The 17914-nt window shown below is 37.7% G+C and overlaps 1 protein-coding gene across 1 annotated transcript in view; it reads right to left on the bottom strand.

Moving 5' to 3' along the window:
- The window catches only part of LOC122813548 (intracisternal A particle-promoted polypeptide), a 618994-nt gene that overhangs the window by 404305 nt on the left and 196775 nt on the right, over positions 1 to 17914 (bottom strand). The window contains exon 5 of the mRNA XM_044085929.1: positions 1243 to 1410. Within this exon, the coding sequence (XP_043941864.1) occupies positions 1243 to 1410 (168 nt within the window). The remainder of the gene's footprint in view (positions 1 to 1242; positions 1411 to 17914) is intronic.

Genomic DNA, 17914 nt, shown 5'->3' with positions numbered 1-17914 from the left:
GCTTTAGAAGACTTCAACTTCAATTCGGAAACAAAAACTCAGGTAGCGGCCGACCAGTACTCGTGCAAACTGCTTCTGTTTCGGGCTCCTCGGCAAGAAAGACTGATGTAATGGCGTCGGCTGCCTGATTTTATACCACTGACAACCTGACAGCAGTCCTGGAGCGACAGCAACTGAGGCAGAAACACTAAGCCTGTGGTATTCGGGCTGACTGAGGGCTACCCCTGGATAACCCAAGTGTGATGACTGTAATAGTGAAACACGAAGAACATAATCAAGAACATAATACCAAAAGAAACAAATCTCAGAATCATAAGATCATCAATGCATTATGACAGACTTATAATTCAGCATTAGATTAGTAAGAAAACTTATAAAGATATATACAAGTTTCTAACATACATTCACTTGCTGCCACATGACTTCACTGATGCACATGAGTAACTGCCTTTGACACAAATTAAAGATTATTCTCAGATCCAAAATTTGGATGCCAGTACTTCTAATCTTAACAGAGCAGTTAAGAAAGAAAAAACATTAATGAACATTACAGTTAATCACATTTGTTCCCCCTGAATCCTCATGTGGAAGGCCGCACTCTCTACATTCTGACTACACAGTTAATGCAGTATAAGATGCTGCACAATCCTGGGGCAACAAGATGCTGCACAATCCTGGGGCAACAAAATGCTTCATTTAATTGAAAAATGGTTTCTCTTTTTTAGAGGCTGTATGACCTAAAAAAATAGAATACATCATTAGCAAGGTAGAGGAACAGGGATTCTTGTCTGACAAAACAGCAACCTTCGCTGTGTTGTCTTGTATTTGTACTGTATTTACTGTTCATCAGTCTTTTTAAAGGGTGGTCACATTTAAATCAGACAAAGTCAACTAGAAAACTTAGAGCATATATTTCCTATACACAGGATATTTTAGGTTGTCAGAAAAGAAACACAAACATAACTCAAGATGCTAAGTTAAAGGGATACTGAACAATTTTTTGCTTGTGTTTAGTGATTTCTATCATTCAATAAAAATAAACTATAAAACTAAAAAACAGGTCCAGTCAAATATTAACTTTTCTTTGTTTCAGACATTTCGTTTTGTTCTAACTTATGTGTGAAAGCAATTGCTGTTTCCTTACTTTTCTTTTTCTTATGCAGCATAGCACATTAGATCTATCATCCAACACAGGTTTACAACAACAAACAACATTTAACATTTGCAAATTTTGTCTCTTACCTCCCATGACGTAGATCATTCCCTCAAGTACAGCCATCCCCAAACCACTGCGAGCCTGATGAAGGGAAGCAACAGTGGTCCAATACAAAGTGAAAGTGTCAAATCGCTCCACACAGCTCAGGGCTCTACTGTCACTCCAACGACCTCCCTGTAACCGTGTGTAGCCACCTGGATGAGAAAAAGAAAGAAATTGCATTTTACACCCATCGGTGTATTCTGTTTTCCTTCTTTTTAATGACAACTACATGTAAACACATTTTTAACCTGCAGACTTCATTTGCTCTGACTACACATTCCTTAGGTAAGTCACTGTAATTCATGACTTTAGTTATTTTCCTAGTCAGAATCGCTTTCTTTTCTTTCTTGCCATACCTAAACTATATTTTATAATTTTTTTTACCTCTTGGTATACTGCTTCCTGCAGTATGGGATACTGCACTCCTTACTGCTTTCTGTTCTCCAACCCCTTCCTTTGCAACTCCTTTTTCTTCTACATTTTTAGCCTTGCTTTTTGTAGTAAGTTTTCCTCTGAACCAGGAAACCTATTTACTTTCTTTTACTGTTTTGCTTATTTATTGCACTTCTATTGACTGGGAATGATCCCAGTGGACCTATGGACGGTCCTTCTTTCAAGAAAGGCTTGCAGTGGTAGTATTTATTACTGAACTAAAATGTTACTAAGAAACTGAACAAAATCCCTGTGTTCCTCAAGTATTGTGTTTTGCAAGCTAGCAAGAGGGCAAGAATTAGTAAACATGTCTGACATACTGGAAAGTCATATAACAGTATATGAGGGTGGTGTGATACATGATAACAATTACAATGAGCACACAATTGCAGATAAAGCTCAAAAACATAAATGAGCACTACAGGTGTACATATATATGTTTACCATGAGGGCAGCTATATTCACATGGAGTTTGTAAATCATAAGATACGAGTTACACCTTGCCATCTCTTACATTCCAAAATTTCTTCCTTCAAGCTGTGTTCCATCCAAAGAAGGATCATGCTGCTGTGTATTGATATAGGTATATGCACGGCTCCCTTTTATACTCCATGTTAGTACATATTCTCTTCATTCTTTGATTCACAACTCCATGAGAGGGAATGAAGGATGCAGTAGGCAAACAACCCCATTATGTATAATGAAAGGAAAGTATACACTTTAAAAAATGAAAAGTAGTGTGCTTAAATGTAACCACCTCTACCGCATCAGTAACTAACTGTGGTATGGGTAGAAAATGGCAAGACTACATACATCAGTAATAGAAGGAGTAATACATTAATTAAACGAGGAAAGGGAGGTATAGTAGCTAGTGCCATAAAACAGAAATACTCCACCTTAGTGCAAAGATGTGAAGTACAGATAAATATGAAGAAATATTTGTGAAGGCTGCCAGCCTAGCCAGACAGAATTTTATAGATAATTCTGTCATTTGTAAATATCAATGTAAGCCACAGGCTTGTTGTCTTAAATGGTAAAAATAGTGTTACATGTGGAACTGGAAAAAATGTAACAACAGTGCACTCTGCTGTAAGGAAGCTAAGTCAAGCATTTTATGACTGTCTGATCATTAAAGTTGGCTCCAACCTGTCTAGGCAAAGTAATTATTGCTATTGTTTTAATGGCCAGAATTTGCATGCATAAATGTCCTTCATTGCTCTGGTTTCTGCCCAGAGGTGAAAAATGTAAATGTATTTTCTATTAGCCTGGGAACCCAGGGAAGTGTGAAGAATGATGTAATATGAACCAGGAATGTGATTTTAAAAACAGAGAGAATCAGAGAGCATTAAGCATTTTTGTCTTGACCATCCAACTCACTAGCACTGTCTTGCTCTATATGTAAGTTTATCTTAGACTGGTGTTTTCTCTTAGAAAAAGCTAGAAACTAGAAAAATTAGACTAAGTGTTTTTCTGTGATGTCAGAACTGTACTACTGAATTATTTTAAGTATTTCTTTGTGATCTCTGAACTCTTGACTAGCACTGTGTCGTAAGAAGTATTGTCTTGTGTTTTTATTATTTATTATTAAATATTTTTAAACCCTTTCAACTGTGGCTGTTTTGTATAGAGATAATTTAAGCTCTGGAGTACATTGCATGTATATAGTGATCCTGTACCAAGTTACTCTAATACGCCTTGACTGTTTAGTCACACTTGCCAATTGGATAATAATATTGCACAGTAATAATTGGACACGCTTTTAAGGACCTTTGAGTAGCTGATAAATATTATTGGGTGGTGGCAGCTGATACTACCGTATAGTCTGGGAAAAAGGGGGACAGCTGAAGAACATGTGCCAGCCTTCCCCAGGAGTGTCTGTGTGGTTGTATAAACTCTCAAAGTGAGTGTGTGTGTGTGTGTGTGTGTGTGTGTGTGTGTGTGTGTGTGTGTGTGTGTGTGTGTGTGAGCTACCTGGGCAGGGACACGAAGCACTGGTTGGACAGAGAGGGTGCTGGAGGCTTTAGCTTGCCCACTAGGCTGAGATCTGGACCCTATAGCTGTGCCAGTGGGGGGTCTTATAGGGGACCTGGAAAGCAAGGGAGCGACCAGCCCCGGACTGACTGTGATCTCTGTGTGCTCTTAAGGGAAACTGCACTTTACTGTGTGTATTTGTTATCCTTTCCTCCTATACGAGACGTCCCTCACTGGTGTTAGTGGTGAGGATTGAGGCTCCTTGTTTGCTGGGCCAGGGCATGGGCGCCACATATTAGAATTCCTTTACCTAGACAGCAGGCTGGAGCCAACTTTAAAGATCAAAGACAGTCATAAAATGCTTGACTCAACTTCCTTACAGCAGAGTGCACTGTTGTTACATTTTTTCCAGTTCCACATGTAACACTATTTTTACCATTTAAGACAACAAGCCTGTGGCTTACACTGATATTTACAAATGACAGAATTATCTATAAAATTCTATCTGGCTAGGCTGGCAGCCTTCACAATATTCTTTAGTTGTTGGAAGATGGTAAATATAAATGAGAAATATGTTTAGACATATTTCTCCTTAAATATATTTATATTATAAATATAAACATATATTAAAAATACATGCTTATTTATGAGCAATTGTTTAGTTATATTTGCGTAGGATTATCAGGAAGGTCCAACTAGTTCATGCAAGATCCCCTTACAGTGGATGCCCATGGAGAAAAAACTCCAAAAACATAATTTTGTGACAGAAAAAATATAAAGAGATTATATCAGACACTTTGTCGGCACATGTCAACAATTCTCTTTTAATGAAAAAATTCTGGAAAGGTATTTTCACAGCACTGGACCCAGATGTAAACAAAATGTAGTTTTACTCAGCTGCCATTTCCAGGTTACCACATAAAATAATGGAAACTATAATCTCACCAACAAAATGTACTGTCTCTCTACAATTTAAAAATACAGCAAACAACAAAAACAAACTTCTTATCCAGCCAAGACCGCAGACTGTGAGTGAACTTGGACTTCAGCTAATTTATTCCATTCCAGACTCACATCCATACTTTCCTTCCAGCTTCCCACTCTAAGGAGTTGGAGATTTTTTTTTCCTTCATGAGAATCCCTCTTTATGCACAAGAACCCACCAGCATCCGAGGCACCACAATGGTTTCCACTTGAACAATGGACACTAAGCCTCTGCCTTTAGACTCTAATGAATTTGATAAACAGGACAATGAACCTCCCCTTAAGACCCTAACAAATCTATCATGGCTTGGACAAGCCCTCCTTTTATAGTCAGCTAAATTACATAACTGGACAATAATGACCAATAACCAAAACATACAGGAATTTTTTCCTCTATCTAATACACTGTAGGACCCAGCTAGTCTAAAAGACACAGTTCGATTTGCATCATACAACTGCATTATCAATGCAAAACTACGCACTTCTCAAACTTCCAAATTTATTTATTTTTTTTTTGCAATACACCTCTTTAGTAAGAGAGTCCATATTTACAATTCCTCTTTTCCATGCTTTGTAACATTTTCAGGCAGCAATGTTTTATTATGCAACTCCCAACCTTTTACCAGCTCTGCATTTATACTTTCGTCATGTAATTCTACTTCGCTATCTGATGTCTCATTTAAGTAATTTGCTTCTTTCAGGTATGTACTTGTATTGTTTTCACGTTTCTGTGCTTTGTGCTTAGCTAAGTACTAACAGTGACATATTAGACTGTATTAACACATGGAGTACCCTAACATGTTTTTATTTCATGGTTCTGACAGCTCATAGAGGTATTTTTACCATTTAACTATACCCTTATGGTAGTTCCCATAAAAGCTTCAGTCTTACGTCATACTTCTTTGTTCTGATCTGGTATTTCTAAATGTCTGTTACATTCCTAATTCAATTTCAGTATCCCCCCCCCAAAGTTTCATTCTGAAGTAATACTACACTTGGCTGGCTAGTTTATTCTTGGTTAAGGCTAGCCTTCTGATGCAAACCATTTAAGTATCTTCCTTCTTTCCATAACTTTCACAGGGCTTTAAACTGAGGAAAATCATTCTCATTAATAATGTCATGGGTTAGATCATATACATCTACTACAGAAAACATTACTTTTTTCAATATGGTCTGAAACTCTACAGATATAATGGGATATTCTTTTTCATCCATGTTTTTACTTTCTGTATGTTACTAGATTTATGCTGCAACACATTATGTCTTTTCACTAAAGTATCTATTCAGCCTAAATCCAATAAGTCCTATAGTCCTTGCCTTCTAAGAATATTGTGCACTTCACTAATTTAGTTACTGCACAGTAACAGAGCGCAGATTCTATATATTTTGCACCTGTCTTGTCACATTCTAGGAGTACTTCTGTCCAGCACGATTTTCAGACATTTGCACACTGCCACATTCCTAGCAGTTCCTTTTACTGATAGAAGTTATAGCTACATGAACTTTTCCTCCACACCTTTAATAAGTTAACTCAGGAACAGGCACATTATGTTTTAAGACAATGCTGACTAATAATTACTGGCTAAGCATTTCAGTTTTATAATGTGCACTTGTCCATGTTTAACTGCAGTGACTAGTTTAGCTAAAGTTTTGGGGTCACTCTAAGATATCCACTTTCTTATGTTAACAAATAATGCTCTTTTAAACCTAGCAACAAACAGCAAGCAACTCTATATTTTCTATTTAGTATTAGGATCTGGCTCTAACCACAACTTAACAGTATGTTTAAAAGCATGCCAATTGAGGTCTTACAATCTCGACATTAAAAGAGTCACATTTCTGGAGTAATACTTGCTCTAGACAAAATTTCTTATTCTTCATTTTATCATAGCCCAAGTAATTTATACCCTCCATGTCCATGTATGTTTCTAAACCACTTCCAGTCAGTTGTAAGGAAAGCATTTTTGCCCATTCATTTTTTCCATCTCTTTTGTTTAGCACTTACGCTCAAAAGTAACTGAGCAGGATTCTTCCACATCATCTTCAAAGGTGGTGCAGTTCTCTAACATTCTGGTATACTAGAAAGAAGCTTTACTTGCTCCACTAAGCTTGCTAAATACCGATCTGTAGCCATTCTTCAAGCTAGGGTTTCAGATCGTTTCTCCATGATTTACTTACATTCAGCAAACAAGGTTTGACTCACACAGCTCACTTGTGGCTACTGCAGTTTATTTGCTAACAGCTCAAAATGCATCATAGCTGCACAGACTTATCTTCTCAAAAAACAAAATAGCACTGGAGCTCCAGGTTTCTGTTAGTGTAGTTTAACTTTTGTTTTTCTGCTCTTAGCTTTACTTAATTTTTTTTATTTTATGCTGCAGACTAAGCAATCAATTTAAAATGCAAGAAAAATAGCTTAATTCTCTCCACTGTAGGCTACTTAGCAATTTGGCAAGTACTCCCTTTGCAGTAGATATACCACCAGTTGGCATATGCCACTCCAGTACTTTTCCGTTAACAGGGCAGCAGTTGTGGCCAAATGCAAAACTCTTTGGGTATGATACCCAATGTCCGGGTCCATGAAATGGTAGGGAGATTGAAAGCGGTGTCAATCGGCAGGTACCACGACGTGAAACACAAAAGAAGACCTTACATTTTTTGTTGTGTTGTTCCTGTACACCCACACAAATCCGAATACTTAAGCATGATCCCAACCAGCTGTGTAAGGTAACAGTAACAACCAACAGATGCGTTTTACACGATGGCCCTGGTATATGTAGCTTAAGTTAAAAACACAGTTATGGATGCTTACAAAGTAGGGCAAGCAACAGCGATCCCAGAAAGGGAAAGTTACAATTATTGTGAATGATGGGAATTTGGAAGGCTGCAGCATTACGTGTTAAAAGTAAACCCGTGGATTCATGTCATGTGAGGCAAACGGTACACTTTATCAACGAATTCAAAAGTAACTATTCTGGGTAATGCATATAGCAAGAAATGACATGTACAGAGCTGTGTAAACAGTTCCTTGTTTTATTTTGTTAAAGGGTTTGCTCCTACACCAAACATTGCATTACGGTACTTGGCCCGCTGGTCCTTTAACGGAAAAGATTTTAATAACTTACTGGAAAAGAACGGGTTGCAATGGCAAACAAAATTGCACCGTCAGGTTTCCTGGTTTCAACAAAAAGTACTTCTTACCATTACTGTTTTAAAATTAAGAACCTTAATGTATTTGGGTTCATAGGTATCATACCCAAAGAGTTTTGTGTTTGGCGACGACTACTGCCCCATTAACGGAAAAGTACCGCCACTCCTTCTGCCTACTCTGACACAAGATGTGGTATTGTCATGACACTGGCCCCAGAAGTAAACAGAACACAGATTTATATGATTCATAGTTCCAAGGTTGCCAAAAAAAATGGAAAACATCTTGGAGCAACAAAATGCTTTATCATCATCAACAAAATGTAATGTCTTTACATAAATGTTTCCACAATTTAAAAAGTCTAGGAAGCAAGGAACTTATGGTTCAGCTAAGACTGCAGGCCCTAAATGAACCTGGCTTTACTACACACTCAGGATACTATATTTTATTTACATCTTTCCTCTCTATGCAGTTTGAGACCTCTTTCCTTTCTAACAATCATTCTCAATGCATAAGAACCCACCACTGTCTGAAGCACCAAGAAAGTCTCCATTCCAGCACTGGACTCTGACCTTCCCCCCTTGAGACCCCAACAAATATGGTACACAGAACAATCAGCCTCCCCGATGAGGCCCTAAGTGAATCTACCACTGCATGGACAATCCCTACTTTTTATAGTCAAATAAATTAGATAATTGGTCTAATAATATCTCATCAACCAAAACATGCAGGAATATGTCCTCTATCTAATTTGTAATACTACCTGACCAGTCTTAAAGAAACTGTTCTCCTTATGTCACATAACTGCATTATCACTGCTTTAGAACCAAAACAGTTGTAAATATACCATTTTCTTTACAATATTTACATCACGTATATTTAATAACCTAAACTTCTACTATATATGACATGCTTGACAAGCCACGCTGCTTTGCTAGAGACGGCTTGCATCTGTCACCCTTAGGCTTTCGAATACTGGCCAAGGCTCTTGCCACCCCCATAGTGTCTTTTTTAGGTAAGGCTCAAAAGACAAACCCACCGCCGTAAATAGCACAAGTAACAAAAAACTGAAGGTAATGCTGCTCAATGCCAGAAGTCTAAACCTCAAAATGCACGCACTCGAGGCACTCCTCAGTATGGAGAAAATCGATATATGTGCAGTAACAGAAACCTGGTTTAAGGTACCACAGAGCACCCCAGCACTACCAGGCTACAACTCATACCATACATTTCAGCCACAAAACCCAGACCGAAATACAAAAGGCAGGGGAGTATCCATATTCATCAAGGATACCCACACCTCCAGGTTAGTGGCACAGAACGATGCTTCAGAGATCATCCAAGTGCAACTAACAACAGGAAAAACTGCTATTCAAATTATAGCTTGCTACAGATCACCCACCATGTCCCAGGACCCCCACTCCTCATTTCTGGAAACACTGGGAAACATAAAGGTCCTACCAAACACCCTGATATTGGGTGATTTCAATTATCCAAACATTAACTGGGAGAACTACTCAAGTACGAACTCCTTGGCCCAACATTTCCTAGAATTTATAAACTCAAATGCCCTGGAACAACTGGTTAACACCCCCACCAGAGGTGACAACATATTGGACCTGGTCATCACCAACATGGGCGGCCGGTGTTCCACACTGGAGGTCAACCCCTCGCTGGTTAGATCTGACCATAAACTAATCACTCTGGATATCCACATTCTGCCACCACCCCCGGTCAAAGAAACCACAATGAAAAACTTTTCAAAAGCAAACTTCACGTTACTTAAGACCGAGGTGGGAAGTTTCAAAGCCCCCATGCTAAAGGATAACGCTGTCCAAGCTGCAAAATCCTTTATTAATGCACTCTACGGGCACCTACAAGAATACATGGATCGTGCTATCCCAAACAAAACCAAGATTCACTCCTCCAAGAAAAGGAAACCACAATACCCAAAAACAGCATTCGCAGCAACAAGTAACCAAAAACCAAACAGCAACAGCTAACGCCACAGGCTATGTGAATCTTGAGAAACCGATAACTCCTTCTTTAAATGTGAAACCAAGGTAACTTCCAACAAACGAAAGCAGCAGCCCTCTAACAGTTAAACTCCACAATTTATTTAAAAACAGACATACACAAACAACGGTTAAGCGCTTTCACCTGTTCACAACACAGGCTTCATCAGAACTAACTTACATTTTGATTTAGCTCAGTTTAAATTACTTTTTTGGTGCCAAACAGAGCTCACAAATTTAAAGGCACAATGTACCAAAATGAATTTATCTCAATGTTACTAAATAATAACCAAATTCATAAAGGCTGATCAATTCATTAAGTAAATGTAAAACTTCTCAAAATATAAGTGTATATAGGAAAATAAAATAATAAAACCTATGTTAAATATTTTGCTCTAATGCATATCTTAATACTTTCAAAATCAATTATATGTATGTTAAATATGTTTAAAAATATATATATAACAATAAGATAAACTATGTATAAATATATATTAATTATGTATAAAAAAAATACATATATACATTTTTACCATATATTAATTATTAATGTACAAATATATAAAAGTATCACATCATTTAAAATATTTAAAATATGCTTAAAATATGTTAAATGTGAGATGACTTACATAAGTAGAGGTTTAATTGAAATATTATCATCCAGACCGGGAGTAGAAGAGGCATCCGTGAATAATTGCCACCACATTTCACGGTAAGATAAGTGCCTTTTACTATCACCACCCCTAGGATCTGATTTAATAATATCTATAATACCAAATGTAAACTGATGATCAGAACCATACTGATTAATATGTCTATACAAAGCATTCTTATCATCTGCCTTTTTAATACAATACATATGGTCATAGATACGTTTATTAAACTGCCTCTCAGTTTTCCCAATATAGAAAGCTGAACATTTTACACATAGTGCGATATAAACCACAAACTTTGTTTTACAATTTCCATGTCTAAATTTAATATAAGACCTGGATATATTGTCTAACCTCACTACTTCTTAGGTGTTAATCAAATAACACCAATTACAACTACCACATTTATGTGTATGTGTAACTTTATTACTTACTGATATTGGTCCTTTTTCTAAAATACTTTTTATATTGGGACCCATTTTATTTACAAAATAAGGCTTGTTACCCACTATATCAGACACATATGTATCTGTCTGAATGATATTCCAATTTTTATTTAAAATCTCTTTAACCTTATGTATATGTGGCCCATATTCCAATATGCATGCTCTACTTAAATCAGTAGACTTAGGGGTACAATTAAATATCCATTACTATTGCAAGAATTTCTGTATGATACACCTAATAACGGGATATATTTAGTCCCCCATCCCTTGACTACTTGTTTTTTTACTTTATCCATCATTTTCATATCATACCCTCTATCTTTAAATAATTTAGTTATATATGTTACCTCCTCCAACATATCACTATATAACAAAGTCATTCTTAATGCTCGGACTAACTGTCCCTTATATATATTTCTCATCAAACTTTTTGGATGATTACTAGAAAATTCTAGATAACTATTAGAGAAGGTGGATTTCCTGTGTATTCGTGATGAAAATTGAATATCATCTTTGTATATAAAAGTATCTAAATAAGCTAGACCTGTCTGACTATGAGAACAAGTAAATTTAAGAAATGTAATGCTCACATTGATGTAGTCTAAAAATTGATCCAAACTCTTTTCATTACCTTGCCATAAAATATAAATATCATCCAGGAAACGACAGTAATATTTAATATTTTTATAATATTCACTTTGAAAGATAATCGATTCTTCCCAGTCAAGCATGACTAGGTTGGCAAACACCGGGGCGCAAGCTGCACCCATTGCAACACATCTTTTCTGTCTAAAAATTTCCCCTTCAAAGTAGATATAATTGTGTTCAAGTACTATACTCATCATCTACATGATGAGACAAATCTTATCCCATTCGTACTCAACATATTTCCTCATACTTCAAGCAAATGCTTCAAGGCCCTCGTCTTTCGGAATACAAGAATACAGATCGATTACATCAATAGTAACAAATCTTACATTTTCATTAAAGACATCTGTGGGATATTGAGACAAAAACTCCCAAGAGTCTTTCACTAAATGAGGGATTTTTTTCATAAACTGATTTTAACATAGTGTCGATAGCCACTCCTAATGGAAAAGTTTTAGATCTACTGCCGGAGACAATAGGTCTAAACGGTGGGTCCTCGATACTCTTATGAATCTTTGGTATACCTACTAAGGTTGCTATCACTGGATGTTCTACTCTTAAATAATTATAAGTATCCATAGTGATACGCTTGTCAATTAAAAATTCTTCAATATGTAAATTAATCCTCCTATATGCTAAATTCACTTCATTTAATGATACCACTTCATAATTATCTGTAGAATGTAATATATCTGAAATCTTAGAAGAATAAGTCAACTGGTCATACAAAACAATACCCCCTCCTTTGTCTGGTTTCATTACACGTATTGTTCTATCATTTCTTAACTCGTATAGAATTTTTTCTTCATTGTCTGATAAGTTGCTTTTAATTTTTTTACCCCTGAGAGTATTATTCAACTGATACAGTTGTTTGATTACAAACTTCTCAAATACTGCTATAGTAGGATGATTAACTGGTATAAACATGCTCTTCTTTTTCAAGATACTAGGACCATTATAGATATTCTGTCCATTCACTTCCTTGTTGTTAAACATAACAGCTAAATTCAATTTCCTAGTATATAATTTAACTTGACTGATGTTATCTACCAGTTTAAAATGAGTAGTAGAAATATATTTTAATCCTTTAGAAAACAAATTAAAATGGGATACATTTAATTCCACATCCGTATAGTTATAAATATTAAAATGCTTATAACTATTAGTAACTCCTACCGTAGTAAAATTTGATCTACTGTCTATAACTTCATCTTCTCTCATAGGGTTATATTCTATATTCTCATTGGTCAGTAATACACAATTCATTCAGTATCAGCTACATGGGCAGGGACACAAAGCACTGGTTGGACAGACAGGGTACTGGAAGTTTTAGCTTTCCCACTAGGCTGAGATCTGGACCCTATAGCTGTGCCAATGGGGACTCTTACTGGGGACCTGGAAAGCAAGGGAGCGACCAGCCCCGAACTGATTGTCATCTCTGTGTGCTCTTAAGGGAAATTGCACTTTACTGTGTGTATTTGTTATCCTTTCCTCCTATATGAGATGCCCCTCACTGGTGTTTGTGGTGAGGATTGAGGTTCCTTCATTGCTGGGCCAGGGCACGGGCGTCACAGCCCTGTAGGAAGTCATGAGGATGTGGGAGGGGAGGTTTGCTCTGCATAGTCTCCGAAGGAAGTGGAGACGTTGTTGGGCTCTCTTTACAAGGCTGGAGGTGTTTGTTGCCCAGCTTAGATCATCTGAGATGTGCACCCCTAGGAATTTGGTACTTTTACCCTTTTCACTGCCGTATCACTGATGGTGATAGGTGCATGGGACCCTTGTTTCCTCCTGAAGTCAACAATAATTTCCTTTGTTTTGTCAACACTGAGTTCTAGATTGTTGTCAGTGCACCATCTGGTGAGTTGGTTCACTTCCTGTCTGTATGCCACCTCGTCGTTATTACTGATGAGGCTGATCATGGTGGTGTCATCGGCAAACGTGATGATGTGATTTGTCTGTTGTTTTGCAGAGCAGTCATGGGTCAGTATTATGAAGAGAAGTGGATTTAGTACGCAGCCTTGTGTTACCCTTGTGTTCAAGGTGATGCATCGTGAGTGGTTCTTGCCAACTCAAACGGTTTGGGGCCTGTCAGTCAGAAAATCAAGGATCCAGTTGCAGAGTGTATTTTCTGCGCCTAGTTGACTTAGTTTAGGCAACAGCTTCTGTGGTATTACAGTGTTGAAGCTGAACTGAAGTCTATGAACAGCAAACGTACATAGCAATTTTTGCCATCAAGATGGTTCAGGGTGTGATGCAGTGCCAGGGATATAGCATCCGCAGTGGAGTGATTTGGTCTGTAAGCAAACTGTAAAGGGTAAAAAGATGAAGGCAGACAAAATGATATATGCTCTCTGACCATCCTTTCAAAGCATTTCATCACCACCGGTGTGAGTCACCCAACAGATGTAAGAAATTCAAAGAACCTGGCCAAGAGCAGAATGCACAGAAGCATCTACAGGACAGACTGCTGTCTGAAGATTAGGATATGCAAAACAGCAGTGCTGTGTATAAAATCTACACTGCTGAATGGGACACTTAGCAAATCATTAGCAGCCAAAGCAACAACAACAAAGATGAACAGCACGTGAACATGGAGAAGCAAGACTGTGCAAATATAGCAGCAGACAGCATCAGCTCCACATCTCAGATTCACTAACTGCATGCACTGATGAAGCACATACATCAGATATTCTACTTCCTGACATTATTCTACAATGTGAGTGTATTCAGACAGTTATCCATTCAATGACTGGACCAGCAACTAGCGACCTCTTAACTGACACAAACTACCAAACATAGTTGGGGTCTGCTTATTCACTCTGTCTTTTAAGTAGGGTCTATATTAGAAGAGCAAAAGCTGAAAACAGCGAACACTCTTATAGCGAACTTAAAAAAACGAAACCACATAATGTTGAACATTTGGAACTGCGATTTTTTCCCCAGGGAAAACAATCTCTGGGCCATTCTCGGGACTTTGCTGTTTCCTCCACTGTGGTGCAATCTCGGTGTTGGTACATTTAAGCTGGGGGTGTGTGGGGGGCACAGTCCCCCCACATTGGGAGGTGTGTGGGGGGGGGTGAAGGCCTCCACTGTATTTTGTCTGTACATTTTTTTTTTTTTTTTTTTTTGGAGCAGTGATTCTGTACATTCGACATTGTGTGGTTTCGTTTTTTAAAGTTCGATGTAAGAGCGTTCGCTGTTTTCAGCTTTTGCTCTTTTGGTATAGATCCTTTTAAGTATCACAGACAAAACCATGTGTCTTCACATGTTTAGAATTATGATGTGTAGAAGATGGAAGTTGTTTGACAGGATTTTTATGTAGGTATTTTTAAAGAAGGATATTATTTATTTATTTATTTATTTAATTTGGTAACCAGCGTAGAACACTGACCCAAATGGTCCTATTTCAGTCACAGTCCAGAAAATATAAATGAAAGTAGGCAAGCAAGTCAACAAAAGTATTATGAATACAAATAAAACACCAAAAGCCACAAAAAACTTATAAATACTTTAAGTCTGTAGAAAGTCTCTCTGCTGCTTCTGCTGCTTCTCTGCAGGCCACCACGAGGAGGAGATGGGAGCGTGTTGCTGGAAAAGCGTTGTTGTGGTTTTATTTTGGGCTGGGGGCTGAAAGGAGCTAGAAAAAGCCCAAAATGGACAATGATAGTTTCTGGCTGAATTTCACCACCCAATTCGGACAAAAATGCTCAGTGCTCTTCTCTCACACCACAAAAAAAAAAATCTTCCTCCTCCTTAAGGCAATGGATCAGTCAGTAAACTAAGAACAAAAAGCAGGGAGATTCAACAACTGAAACTGGACTACTCTAGTTTCTTGTGTTAGGATAGCAATGTATTAATAACAGTAGTAATAATAATAAAGTACGTAGTAAAGAGGACAACAGGAATGGATAATTAGAGTAAGAAGGGAAGAAGAAGAGAGTGAAACAGTGAAAGGATAGAGCACAACATGAAAAAGATATTAAAAGTAAGGTAAGAGCACACTGAAATTAACTCTATACAATATATAGAACGTGGAAGAAGTGAAAATATATTAGTGTAGAGAAATAATTTGAGGAAGACAAAGGTACCTGACTTCTGAAAAGGATAGTGTGGAATTAGGTGATGTGTCCAGAGGGAAAGCACTGCAAAATGACTCGGCCTTAGGATGATCTTATAGACGAGTAAAAATGATAGGGGAGATATGAGGTCTTCAGGATTAGTAGGGAGGGATTCCCACAGTTTAGGGTCAAGGATGGAGATGGCATGTTTCGTGAAATGAAGTCTGGTGCTGGGACACTGAAGAATTGGACCACAGTGGTTAATACTTCCTAGATTGAAACTGGGGGGGGGGGGGCTTATGAAGATGTTGGAAGCAAGGGAAGGGCTGGAGTGTTTTTTGAGGAACTTGCAGAGTTGGGATTCAAGAAGCAGGATGTTTTTGGACAGGTAGACAACTGGCTTTATTAAGTTATGATACAATGATGCTCATTTATATGAGAGAGGGTAATGCAACGGCAATTAGAGTTGCTTATAGTTTGGATGGTGGAGGAGTTTTTCTTGGATGCTGCTGTAATCAGTGGAAGTCCATGTTCAAGCTGTGCTAGTAGTACTCCTTTGCCTATGGCATTCCTAGTTGGTCTGCAGATAAAGGGGAAAAATTATACAGGACCAAAATAGGAGGGAATTCATTTTTTTCTGTACTTGTTCTAGGTGAAGGTAAAAGTTCAGTGCGGGTTCAAGCCACATACCAAGATATCTGAAGGACATAACTTGATCAGTGGGGTTGTCAAGATGGTCATGGATAAGAAGTGACTGAAAGTTTTTCTGCTGTTTAGTGGAAGTACCAAAAAAGCACTGCTTTTGTTTTGGAAGTATTCAGCTTTAACGTTTTGTTATTAAGCCATCTGATATGAAAAAGAAAGCTGACTTGTAGCTTTTCTTCTTGTTGTATGGCTGAGGAGAACAGGTTTGAGTGAAATAAGACCATGCCATCAGCATAAAGTGAGAAACAGAGAGACAGAGGTGAAGAGGTGAAGTGGTACTGTATTAATAAAAACGGAAAAAAAGAAGAGGAGCCAGAATGCATATTTGAGGGACTCCTTTAAGGAGGATGGGTGGAGGCAGAGAAGATGTTCTGAAACAGACCAAAGAAGTACCGATTGGAAGGATAACTTTTAAATCAAGGAGCTGTATCTAACAGAATGTTATGGTCAACCAAATTGAAAGCTTTGGTGAGGTCAATAAATATGTCTCCAGAGAGGAGGCCGTTGCCCATAACATGGAGGATGTTATAAGTAAGTGTGCAGAGTGCTGTAGAAGTGCTCCTACCAGCCCAAAAACCATGTTGTTTTGAGGATAGCAGATGATATTGGGAGATGTAATGGATGAGTTGATTGTAAACTAAGTTTTCAAGGATTTTACCAAGCATGAAAAGAATGGAGATGGGATGGAAGACATTGGTGTGGGATGGGTTAGTTTTTTAGGGGGAAGGGTTTAACAATGGCTGTTTTCCAGATATCAGGCATGATGTTTTGAGTTAGGCTGAGATTACAAATGTGGAGAAAGGGTGAGACTACAGGGTACTTACGTAGGAATAAGAACCATGGGAGAAGACAGTCCGGACCAGCAGGTAAATCAGTTTTTAGTTCTTCAAGCAGTGGTACTAAGTGTTTAGCTTTATTTGCTTTGAAACGGAAAGTGGTTATACAGGAGGAGGAGAGAGGTCAGAGAGAGGAGGGGTTATTAATGTAATCAGAAATGGGAAATTTACTGAAGTGGAGGCTGAATTCAGTGACTATGAAGTGAGATGAGGAGGAGTTGGTGTTAGCTGGATTAGTACATTTTTTTACGAAGGGCAAGAAAAAGTTGGAAAGTACTCCTCTTACTTTGCTTCTAAAGCTTTATTTTCTCATCCCACCTTAAGAGATGTACAGAAGTATGAAAAAGAAAGCTTTGTGTAACACAAGTATCTTAAATGTTTGCTTTTGAGATCTTCGGCAAATTCTGAAGAATTAGTCAAGCACACCTGCATATAACTCTGTTAGTCATGGCTACTCCACTAGTTACATCTGCTGCATCATATGGATGCCTTAGTGCCCGAGAACCCACGGATGAAAAAATGTAGGAAAACTGAAAACGTGATTAATCTGTTACATTATTTATATTTTAACATTCGTTCAAAGATATAATTTTGAAATCTCAGCATATGAGCTCTAATGTACTAGAAGTAGAAGTTGTCTTACAATATCTGTCCAATAACCATCCTTCTCTAGTAAAGCACTACCATGCCAGAAATCTTAATAATTAACAGACAAGAGATTTGATCTAAACTCCTCGAGTTCTATACTGTAACTGAATTC

The sequence above is a fragment of the Protopterus annectens genome, chromosome 10.part0, assembly GCF_019279795.1.
Source record: "Protopterus annectens isolate FY-2018-M chromosome 10.part0, PAN1.0, whole genome shotgun sequence".
NCBI classification, from domain to species: Eukaryota; Metazoa; Chordata; order Ceratodontiformes; family Protopteridae; genus Protopterus; species Protopterus annectens.
The sequence above is the reverse complement of the archived record's forward strand: the minus strand, read 5'-3'. Positions and strand labels throughout refer to the sequence as shown.